We start from the raw sequence: 12,234 nt of genomic DNA on the forward strand, positions 1-12,234 counted from the left end.
TCACATCTCATTTGTGCTAGGAGATGCCCCACGGACCCAAAGAGGTAGAGTAATGTGGCTCAGGAAGGCTCCCTCTGGACAAGGTGAGCCTGTTAAATGGGATAACAGATACAGACCATGAGAAACGGGAAGGAACTGTTTTGAAGACAACACTTTTTTGTTTGTTTTGTTTTGTTTTTTAGAAAATAAATATGAATGTCAGAGTGGCAGCTGGCTCACAGTCAATACCTTCTGTCTGAGGGAGGAGAGGACTTGGAGGGGCTTGTTTCTTGGGGCCGTGTGGCCTCTCTGTACTTAGGCTCATTCTGCAGGACCAGGCTTCTGGACTGAGCCTTCCATCTCCCAGCACGTGCTATGCTCCAGGGGGTCTGGTCATGGTCAGCTGGGAACACTTAAACCTTTTGGCTTTTCTTTTGCCTTCTGTTTTGGAAATTTTCTGGCAGAATTGATTTATAAATTTCTCCAGTTGTTCACTTGTTGCTTCCTCTCCTATCAAGGTTTGTGGAGAGTTCCAGATTACAAATCCTTGGCCAGGGAATCCTGCTAAGCCATAAACTCTTTATTCTCGAGAGATCACTAGTAGGCAGAGAGGCAGGCAGAGAAAGAGGGGGAAGCAGGCACCCTGCTGAGCAGAGAGCCCAGATATGGGGCTCGATCCCAGGACCCTGAGATCATGACCTGAGCTGAAGGCAGAGGCTTAACCCACTGAGCCACCCAGGCACCCCTAATCATTCAACTTCTTTAGGTCACACTCTTTCCCCAGAGCACTCTTTGTCCTAGTTATCATGGCCCAGCAACCATTTTGCATTCCAAGTCCTGGCATTGGCTGGTCCATAACCTCTAAGGGTTTTCCCTTGAAGGTCAGTTTCTAGAAAGGCAGCAGAACTCCCATGGCCTCCTCACCAGGGCAAGCCAGGTTGTAGAGAATAAGTTCACTGCAGCCTGCCTTGGGAATATGAAAATGCCATGCTCCTCACTGTAGGTAATGTTCATTCTGAGCCTGGCCTACCATTGCCACGTTGTGGGCCAGGTGGGGCCACACCTTCATCTGCAGCCTATAGACCTCAGGACCAGGGCCGCTGGTGGATTAGTCATAGCCAGTGACCATGCTACCAACGGTGCTGGGAAGATGTGGCCTGGGCCGGGCTGGGGGTCCGAGTGGCCTGACTCCACAGTCTAGCTGCTTGGCACCCCACCTGATGACTTGCTGCTCCTTGTCTCCTTACCTCCTCCCTTTGCTGCCTTGGTTTTTGGGAAATTGCTCGTGGTTACCATTTTATTTCGGGGCATCAGAATAAACTACAAAATGAACCAAGGTATATCTTGATACCCTGTAGCATATGCCAAATTTCATAGAGGGCTGTGAATTCCTTGCAAAGTTATGGAACAGTAAGTCAGCCAAGGAGTCATGTTGACCAAAGACCCTCCCAGCCCCACCCACCCCCTTCTCACTGTATTATTCATTTCCTTTTAAGTCCTTTGCTGACTGATTAACAATTAGGGTGAGCTGGAGAGACGATGAACTCACCCAGAAGGACGTGCCACAGTCCAGCTCCCCTGACTGATCACTGTGATGTGTCATCTTTGGCTCTTTTTTGACAGATGCAACTTTGACATCTGATAGAGATGAAAACTGAAAGAACCTTAAGGACAGGGCTCATCTTGTTTTACGGTACTAGCCGTAACAAGTTTATATTGCCCTGTGCTGTAATTTATTGGAAGAAGTGAGCTGCCATTGCTTTCTGCTAATTGCCTAAACTCCTGGCCCTTAAGAGGGATTCAAAATACCCTATAAATTAAAATGCCTTGAAATTAAAAGCAAATGTCTCAATGTGATTTAACTACACCTACATGTCTTCTTAGTAACTCAATGGTGAGATTCAAGGTAAAAATTACATTCAACCTCTAGGCAAGCAGAATAGTTTGGGTTGAGTCTTTGTAACAAGCTCACCAAATTTGGAAGTTGTTTTTTTTTTTTTAATGAAATTTAAAATGTTCTCATTTCGTTCAGCTGGATTTCCTCTCCTCTTGGCCATTGTGTAAATTGGCTTTCTAAATAGAATCATCCTTTGGCTTATAGGGGTCATTTTAGTATACATTTATATTTGCCTGATTTTTAAAATTAGATTATAAATTTACAATCTATAGGTATGACTTTCAGCCATGCAGTTTGAGCATATAAGAGTGTTTGCAGAAGGCTCACTATGTAAGAAAGCCCACCCAGAGTGGCTGTACCTCAGCCTTCCAGCAACTTAACACCTGAGTCAGGGAGACCATGCAAGTGGGGGAGGGGCGGTGTCTCAGCACTTCTGCCACAGCACAAGGACTTCTGTCCTGAACAAGGAAATAGCTCGCCTTTAATGTTTCAAAACATTTTATGGGCCCAGCACGCTTCCGCTGCACAACTCTGCTTCAAAACATTTTATAAATGGTATATTTGAATGTATTCCTTCCTTTGAATAACATCGTAAGAGATTAACTTCTGATCATTTGTTTCTAGGAAGAGAGTAATACGAGGTCAAGATAGAAAAGGTAGAAATTATAGCAAGAATGGAGACAAGAGAAAACATTCAGAAAGGACTTTGGACTTTTGGACTTTGTGCTCATTTTCTAAAATTGAAATCGCACTTTTTTAAAAGATTTATTTATTTATTTTAGAGAGCAAGGGAGCAGGGGGATGGGGAGGGCCAGAGGGAGGGGGAGAGAGGATCTCAAGCATCTTTCTCACTGTGTATGGAGCCCAATGTGGGCCTCAGTCTCAACCCTGAGATCATGACCTGAGCCAAAATCAAGAGTCAGATGCTGAACCGACTGAGCCACCCAGGCACCCCTAAAATTGCACTTTTAAAATTCTAAGCCTGGGGTGGCTTAGTCACTTAAGCATCTGACTCTTGATTTCAGCTCTGGTCTTGATCTCAGCGTCATGAGTTCAAGTCCCACACTGGGGCTGGGCTGGGTGTGGAGCCTGCTTAAAGAAAATACGTATTTAAATTGAAATATAATTCATATAACAAAATTTCACATAACACTCATATTTAAAGTGTACAGTTCGGGGCGCCTCCATGGCTCATGTCTCTTGATTTTGGCTCAGGTTATGGTCTCAGGGTTGTGAGACTGAGCCTCACATCCATGGCACGGAGCCTGCTTGAGATTCCCTCTCTCCCTCTCCCTCTGCCCCTCTGCCACCCCCAAAAATAAAGTATACAGTTCAGTTGTTTTTAGTATATGTACAAGGTTATGCCACATCCCAACTATCCAATTCCAGGGCATTTCCATTGTCCCCTAAAGAACCCCTCCCCACCATAGCACCCACTTCCAGTTTCCTCCTTCCACCAGCCCCAGCCAACCACTAATCTACTTCCTGTCTTTATGGATTTGCCTCTTGTAGACATTTCATATAAACGGAACCCTGTACTGTGTGGCCCTCTGTGCCTGGTTTTCTTCACTTAGCATAGTGATGTGGCATGTATCAGTACTTCAGTCCTTTTTATGGCTGACCCATGTTCCCTCCTTTGGGTTTGCATTTTGTTTAGCCACTTATCCCTTAATAGACATTTGAGTTGTTTCCACTTTTTGGCTGTTTATAATGCTATAAGCATTCGTGTACAAGTTTTTATGTAAGTATCTGCTTTCAATTCTGGGAGTATACCCGGGAGTGGGATTGCTGAATTGCTGTGTTACATGGTAACTCTATGTTTGACCTTCTGAGGAACCACCATTGTTTTCCATAGAAGCTGTACCATTTTAAAGATTTTTTTTTTTTTTTTTTTTTTTTTTTTATTAGAGAGAGAGATCACAAGTAGACAGAGAGGCAGGCAGAGAGAGAGGAGGAAGCAGGCTCCCTGCGGAGCAGAGAGCCTGATGCGGGGCTCGATCCCAGGACCCTGAGATCATGACCTGAGCCGAAGGCAGCGGCTTAATCCACTGAGCCACCCAGGCGCCCCCCATTTTACATTCTCATCAGCAGTGTAGGAAGGTTTTGATTTTTTCCACACCTTTGTCAGTATTTGTTATTTTTTGGGTTTTTTAAATTATTATTACAGCCAACTATAAGGTAGTTTCTCATGGTAGGTTTTTTTTTTTCCCCCAAGATTTATTTACTTTGATTTTAGAGAGAGAGCAGGGGGGAGGGGCAGAAGGAGAAGGAGAGAGAGAATCTCAAGCAAGCTGGGGCTTAATCTCATGACCCCAAGATCATGTCCTGAGTCAAAATCAAGAGTTGGATGCTTAACCAACTGAGCCACCCAGACACCCTTCTCATGGTGGTTTTGATGTGCATTTTCCTAATGACTAATAACATTGGACATCTTTTTTAGGTGCTTATTGGCCATCTTCTTGGAGAAATGTCTGTTCGGGTCCTTTTCCCATTATTTAATTAGGTTGTTTGTCTTTTTTCCTTTTTTTTTCTAAGTAATGCAGGGCCTGAACTCGTGACCCTGAGGTTAGGACCTGAGGTGAGTTCAAGGGTCAGACGCTTAACCGACTGAGCCACCTAGGCATCCCTAGGTTGTCTCTTTTACTGTTGAGTTGTGGGTATGGTTTTTTGTTTTTGTTTTTTTGTTTATTTATTTATTTATTTATTTATTTATTTTTAAAAGATTTTATTTATTTATTTGACAGAGAGAGAGAGATCACAAGTAGGTAGAGAGGCAGGCGTGGGGGGGGGGAGCAGGCTCCCCACTGAGCAGAGAGCCCGACGCGGGGCTCGATCCCAGGACCCTGAGATCATGACCCGAGCCAAAGGCAGAGGCTTTTACCCGCTGAGCCACCCAGTCGCCCCGTGGGTATGTTTTTAAAAAATATTTTCTAGATATATTCTATCATTTATCAGGTACATGATTTGTAAATATTTACCATTCTGTGGATTGTCTTTTCACTTTTTTGATAATGTCCTTTGATAACACAAAAGTTTTCCATTTTGATGAAATTCTACTTTTCTATTTTTTTCTTTTGTTATTTGAGTTTTGGTATTATCCATAAGATCACAAGCATTTACCTATGCTTTATTCTAAGAATTTTATCGTTTTTGGCTCTTATATTTAGATCTGTGATCCATATTGAGTTTATTTTTATATATGATGTGTGAATGCAGTTTTATAGCTTTTCTTCATATGTCCTGTCTTAAGGGGTTTCTCAGTCATTATATTTCATTGGAGATGGGCCAGAATTTCCCTAACTGTCCTTTTCTCTTTTTTTTTAATGATTTTTTTTAAAGATTTTATTTATTTATTTGACAGAGAGAGATCACAAGTAGACAGAGAGGCAGGCAGAGAGAGAGAGGGAAGCAGGCTCCCTGCTGAGCAGAGAGCCCGATGTGGGACTCGATCCCAGGACCCTGAGATCATGACCTGAGCCGAAGGCAGTGGCTTAACCCACTGAGCCACCCAGGCACCCATCTAACTGTCCTTTTCTTATTGGACCCTTAAGTACTTGTTATTTTTTCACTATTCTAAACAAAGCCACAGCGAACACATTTTTGTTCACATTAGAGATTATTTTCTTATGATACAAGTTGAATTACAGGGCCAAAAGGTATGAGTTTTTTCAAATTTAATATAGCCTCTGTTTTAAACTATTTTCTCTATTCTTGTCTCTTATCGATGCACTTGCTTAATCTCCCAGCACTGAGTCTTGGTGTTAGTGATGATTTGTAGATTCAGAAGAAATAGTTACTCTTTGTTTTCATGCAATTCGTGGTGCTAACATACAGTTGCCTAATGTAAAGGGGTAACTGCCAGATTTTTGTAAAAAGGCAAAGCAATCTGAAACTTTTTTTAGAGTAACATATGCTTCCTCTAGGTATATGCTCAAGAGAATTGAAACTTATGTTCATACAAACACTTGTACGTGAATGTTCATGGCAGCACTGTTGACAATAGCCAAAAAGTAGAAACAACTCAAAAGTCTTTTAATAGACAAATGGAAATACTTACATATAACACAGGATGATCCTCAAAAACACTATACAGACTGAAAGAAGCCAGACACAAAAGGCCGCATTTTATATGAAATGTCCAGAATAGGCAAGTTCATAGAGACATTAAGTGGGTCAGGAGTTGCCACGGCTTCGGGGAAGGGAAGGAGTGGAAATGATAGCTAATGGATATGGGGCTTCCTTTGGAGTAAAAAAAAGTTCTGGGATTGGATGGTGGTGATGTTCGCACAATCTTGTGAACATACTGAAAATCACTCAATTATAAATCACCTAACATGGTGAATTTGAGGTTAATTATGTTAAAATATAATTTTAAAATATTAAGGGTTTTAGGAAATACTGAGTTTAGTTATAAATCATCCTCACTCTTCGGATAATTTGCCTACCAGAAAAAGGAGAGTGAAAAATACATGCTTGTTAAAGCTCAAACAGAATAAAACATTTTTTTTTTTAAGATTTTTTAATTTATTTGACTGAGAGAGAAGTCACAAGTAGGCAGAGAGGCAGGCAGAGAGAAAAAGAAGGGAAGCAGGCTCCCTGTTGAGCAGAGAGCCCGATGTGGGCCTTGGTCCCAGGACCCTGAGATCATGACCTGAGCCGAAGGCAGAGGCTTAACCCACCAAGCTACCCAGGTGCCCCAGAGTAAAACATTTTAAAAGAACAATCTCTTCCTTCTTAATTACTCTAAATCCCTCCCCCCAGAGATGTCCACTGTGTAATAGTTTGGGGTATATTTTTTGAGACTGTGCTCTAAGCATGGATGCGCGCACACAGACGCACACACACGGGTTTTTATTAAGCGTTTCTCATCCAATCAGGGTTTATTCACAAATTTTAAAAGGAGTTTTTTAAGCTCTCACTTTCTGCAGAGCCTTGGGAAAGGATGAAAAATCGAATCAGACAGGTTCCTATGGTCTAATGGAGAAAGAAGCCTATACATGAGTATCACAATATGAGATAGGAGTGTGATGGTACCAAGAGAGGTCCCAGTAATGTTAAACTGGGTGCACAGGGCCCTGTGTTTACAGTCGTTTATCAGTCGAAGCGTGCAGGCCATCTCTTTCAGGACAAATCAGGAGTTGGGCTGGAATAAAGTATATATGGAATGAGAAATCAGAAATTGTGGAGTTTTCATCTTATAATTGAAAGCTTTCTCCTCCTGGGAAAGGAAACAGTTTAGTCTTAAATTTCAGAGTTCCTTCTCTGATGATTGGAGATGTCCAGCGAGGGCCCCAGAAAAGGCTTTGTGCAGGCAGACCCAGATGCAGATATACTACTGACTAAGGCCAGTTTCTCTCTTCCTAACAGTCAGACAGCTTGGCCGTCCTGGGGACCTTATTGTTCTGGACGTGTTGGGATCCCATGTGGTTTAATTAATAGGACTTAACTTGCTATATGAAGAATTTTTCTTTCCTGTATGAACTTGAAACCAACTGTCATCACAGCAAAAAGAAGGAATCCCTTTAAATTTGGAAAGTCGTTCGTTTCTTGGCAATTTTTTTGCTTGATTTAGCAGCCCCAGAGCTCATGGAATATGTCATTTGAGTTATTTAAAATCTAAACCCAAACTTGTAATTCTTTATGGCCTACGACAGCTGCAGAGCAGAAATGAGAAGTGTGGTCTGCTTGGCTCTGACAACAGGGCTCTTGCATAGAAAGCTGAGTGGTGCCGGCAGTTGCTTGCTGGGAAGACTTATTCTTTCATCACGGCAAATTAATCTGAGCAGTAACATCGCCCTCCAACCAGCAGGAGTCTGTGTCCTCCCATCAGCTTTTTCCTATTTACTGATAGGCCAGTGGTACAGGCAGTACTCAGAGAGCCTCACTGGAGGCTAGGGAAGAAAGCAGAAGCTCAGGGAGCCTGTGCCTTTGTAATTTGATGGACCCATTGTTTCCAATTCCCAGAGGTATCTCAGAGAGGCACGATAGCAGGTTCAGGGTCTTAACTTTTGGTTAAAAGGAGTTCTTTTTTACAGAACTTCTTAGCCCTGTGCTCCCACTTTTTTCTCACCTGAGAGTCGCTCCACTGAGAGGGGCACCGCCACAGTTCTGCTAACGCTTAAGTCCTAACAAGAGCTCCCACCTACTGAGCTTTCCCTGCATGCCAGACGTTGTGTAGAGCTGTTCTGTGTACGTATCTGTTGCTTCACACACAAGGTCTCATTTGATCCTCACGCAGCTCTGCATGGTGGGCATTCGGGAAGAGCTGAGGCTTGGAGAAGTAAAGCCATGTATCCAAGTGAGAGAGCCTGGACTCAAACCCAGGTTTGTCACTTGTTAGTGGTGACACCACCCTCACCATGGCCCACAGAAGGCTTTGGTTCCGGGCTCCTGCTGGCTCTCTGACCTCATGCCCCCGTTGACCTCTCTGTCCCTCAGACTCACCAGGCTCATTCCAGCCTTTGCACTGAGACTGCTCTTCCAGATCTTCACCTAACTAGCTCCTCCTCATTCTGGTCTCTGCTCACACACCACCTCCTTGAAGAGGCCTTGTCTGATCACCCTGTTAAAGAAGCATTTAGAGATATTGTTTTCAAAGATACATTGCTTTCTAAAAATAGCCTAATTTTTTAAAAAGATTTTATTTATTTGACAGAGCCGAAGCAGGGGGAATGGTAGGCAGAGGGAGAGGGAGAAGCAGGTATCCCGTGGAGCAGGGAGCCTGTGGTAGGGCTTGATCCCAGGACCCTGAGATCATGATCAGAGCCAAAGGCAGACACTTAACCTACTGAGCCACCTAGGTGCCCCCAAAATAGCGTAATTGTAAAAATAAACTATTTTGCTTTAAGTGTTTGGAGTGTATAAATTTTAAATGCTTGCTTGGTTGTTAGACCATATACTTTCTCAGCAGGATACCATAAAAATCACTTTCCTGCTAATGACTACCTTGACCTAATGCGTTGATCACAAGGCTTTCTTCATACACTGAATCTTTATCTGGCAGCATAACAGCATCCAAGTATTTGGGCCAAAAATTAAGTAGTTTATATGAATGTGAGCTCAACGACATATTTTAAAAGAGTGGGCAGAATTGGGTCCTGAGAACTAATCTTTTGCAAGGAGATTTTGTTGTGCTTGTTGTAATGAGACTTACTTGGGAAGAGACTTCCGTCTGTAATCTAGAACACATAAGATAAGCTATATAGTTTGTTCTTGAATTCCAACCCATCCAGCATTGTGATTCATTCATATTTAGGGAGCATCTAGGAAATGCCAGGCACCCAGATAGAGGAGGGGAAACAAGACAGACATGATTCTCCGCCATCATGAAATCTAGTGGGGACAAGACAAATAAATGGACCCTGGTGACATTCTGATAAATACCTGGGTAGATGGGACATACTGGGTGGGATGAAAACATGGAGCAGAACATCTGTCCCAAACTTAAGAGGCAGGGAAGGCTTCCGGGAAGAAGGGATCTGAGGGCTGAAGGATGAATGAGAGTTTTAGCCAGATTGGACTTGGGGTGGGGTGGGGTGGGCAGTAGGTTTCAGGAAGGTGGAAAATAGTAGGAAGGCCGGGAGATAAGAGATGTGGTCCGTCTTGTCTCAGTTCTTGCTCATTAGATGAGATGTAGTTGGAGAGCCTCGGAAAAAGCAGATCAATGGGGAAAGACATTGAGAATATGCTTAGAAATTACCTGTCTCTTTCTCATATCTGCTTAACAGAAAAAACTTGAGTCTCCACCCCCATCCACCAATCCCTTCCTCGAAGATGAGCCAACACCAGAGATGGAGGAACTGGTGATGGAGAAAGGAGATTTAGATCAGGTGAGTCCAGTTTTCCTTTTCCCCGTGCCTCCTACCTCATGTTTGCTTCTGAAAATGGGTCCACCCGCCCCTCCATGTGGCCCTTTGGCCACTGACCACATTCAGAGGATTACAACTTTGGTGGTCTTTATAGAATGCTCTTATCTGAAGGTGCCTTTTGAAAACAGCCTTTCCTGCCTACCTCATTCATCATCTCCTACGCCTGCCAGCCTCGCTCTCGGTTAGGTTCTCATCGGGCCGGTAACGACATGAGAGAGACCCCAGGATCCCTAATGGCGTTCTCAGCACCATTAGCAAGGAGAGGCCACCACTCAGGGCAGGCTGAGCACTTGAGGTCTGGAAGGCGTCGGGGAGGCCTGGAAACATCAAGGTCACCCCTGGCATATTTGGAGAGCTACTTCTCAGAGCACGCTAGCACTTTCATTTCCTTCGGATTTTCTGTCCAACTCCAAATTTCCTCTCCCTTCATCCTATAGAATGGTGTTTTTTGTTTCACCGCCGTTTTATGACAGAGCAGTTAGAGCAATAAATCAGGCCTTTTCCTGTCTGGATTAGTGATCCTTCTTTTTAATTTTCTACACTTGGCTGCTCGAGCAGTTATTTTATAGTGTTGTTTTGCTCCAGACACCACCAAAAGGGAGGCTGGCTGGAAAGACCAGCCTGGGATCCCCATAGCCGCTTGCTGCTGACTCGCATTCCTCGCCCGGTGAGGGTAGGTGTACAATCATGGCAGGAGCCACAACAGCATTTCCAGGAGCAGTTCTGAAGTGATGCAGTAAAATGTGTCTGGTCCACTGATTAAATAATTTTAATAACATGGATACCTCGCGTTTTTATGGGCTTTATAGTTTCATCATCTTTTACGGGCTCTGTTTCGTTTCGTCTTCCCAATGCCTGCCCCTCATTTTATAGGATTTTCTATGAGCTGCAGTGTATGCAGCTCAGAGAGGTTAAGTGATTTGCCCAGGGTTACAGAGTTCGGGCATGGACGAGCTAGAACTGGAAGCAAGATCTAGAAGTCAGAGACTAGAATTCCTTCCATGGAGCTCTTTTACTACCCTGGGCTGTCTCAGTGAAAAGCAGAGGTCACAGAAACGAACGCCAGGTGAATGAATAAAACTGGAAGGATACCTTACGGGCTCTATCCCAGAGATCTGTGGGATTAGCTGTAATTGATTTGAAGCCATCATATCAGCTAATGTGGGAGATAACAAAAGATTTCTTCTAACTGAAGAAGTGCATCTTTTGCATGTGGGAAGAAAGGACTGGGAAAGGAAGAGTCTGGGCATTGAGCTCGTTCTTCTGGGTGTGTCTTCTGCCCACACTCCATCACCTGCACCTTTTGAATTTGCTTTGGGTTATAGTGCCCTGTTCAGGGCCCTGTGGCTGTCATTATCCTTGTGCCACCATGAAAAGTTACCCCTTCAGTTAGTCATCCCAGATATCATTAAACTGGATTATGATAGAGGCTCCCATTACTATGAAATTTGTTTACTGGATAAAATATGATTTGTCTCTCTCATGGAACTTTTTGCTCATCCTGGAAGCTAGAGATTATTATTGTAAGGACCAAGACTGCTCATTCTAAGGACACACAGAGCACAAATACAGGGGGTAATGCAGAGGCAGACTCCTGTCCACCATTAACTGACCACGTGGTAGATTTTTTACTCTCTCTAGACTTACCTAGTGTTTTCCTCTTCAGAGAGAGCCCATAGTTTTCAGACTATATTCCTTGGTGCCCCCATCACATGTTGCTGTGGGGATGTTGGGAGGAGACCAGGGCTCTGACTCTCTCCAAACAACAGTTCTGTTACGAATCACTTCTATCATGGAATTCCAAGTAAAATTTCTTTGGAATCCGTTTGAGATCCATTTAAAAAGAGAATACCAAAAACTTCTGGACTGTATGACCCACCTGTAGCTTCACTGGCCATGGCTTGTTAGTGATGACACCCACATACTACCCCCAGCCTCCTGCAGCCTCCCCAGCTCTTGTCTTGCTTGTGATCCCTCAGGGGGCAGCTCCAGGATCTCCCTCTTCCCGGCCACTGGAGTTGGGGGCCTTAGGGAGGAAGTTCAGAGGAAGCTCGGGCTGGGCAGAGCCAGAGGTGTGGGAGAAGGCCCCCAGTGATTGTCTGGGGTTACCCAAGCCGTTGTGTCACCGCCGCGGTAAGTAGACAGTTGACTCTCAAGGGCAGGGTCTTTCCCCGCTTGTCCTGCAGCGTGGGCTGTTGAGAAAGGAGAGTGAACTTGAAAAAACGTGCTTAGTTTGAGCCACCAGTTACCCATGCACTCCCCAGTGATGAAAAAAAAGGGTACCCAGAAGGGGACTGAGGGTGCTCAAAGAAAAAGGGAGAAGAAATAAGGAATTTCTGGTTGAAAATGTACCCTTCTGGTGATCCAAGCAGTTAGATTTCATCTGTTTACATTGGATGGTAATAAAAGGAAGTGGGGCCAGCTGCAGAGCTCCTTACTGTGACAACAGTAACCTTCTATTATTCCCTCCAACTCCGGGAGGAAATAACC

The 12,234-nt window shown here is 44.0% G+C and overlaps 1 protein-coding gene across 2 annotated transcripts in view; it reads left to right on the forward strand.

The window, feature by feature from the left end:
- The window catches only part of VPS53 (VPS53 subunit of GARP complex), a 136,617-nt gene that overhangs the window by 63,589 nt on the left and 60,794 nt on the right, over positions 1–12,234 (forward strand). For both annotated transcript variants that reach the window (XM_045985091.1, XM_045985092.1), the window contains one exon: positions 9,604–9,705. In XM_045985091.1, the coding sequence (XP_045841047.1) occupies positions 9,604–9,705 (102 nt within the window). The remainder of the gene's footprint in view (positions 1–9,603; positions 9,706–12,234) is intronic.

The sequence above is a fragment of the Meles meles genome, chromosome 18 (genome assembly GCF_922984935.1).
Source record: "Meles meles chromosome 18, mMelMel3.1 paternal haplotype, whole genome shotgun sequence".
Classification (NCBI taxonomy): domain Eukaryota; kingdom Metazoa; phylum Chordata; class Mammalia; order Carnivora; family Mustelidae; genus Meles; species Meles meles.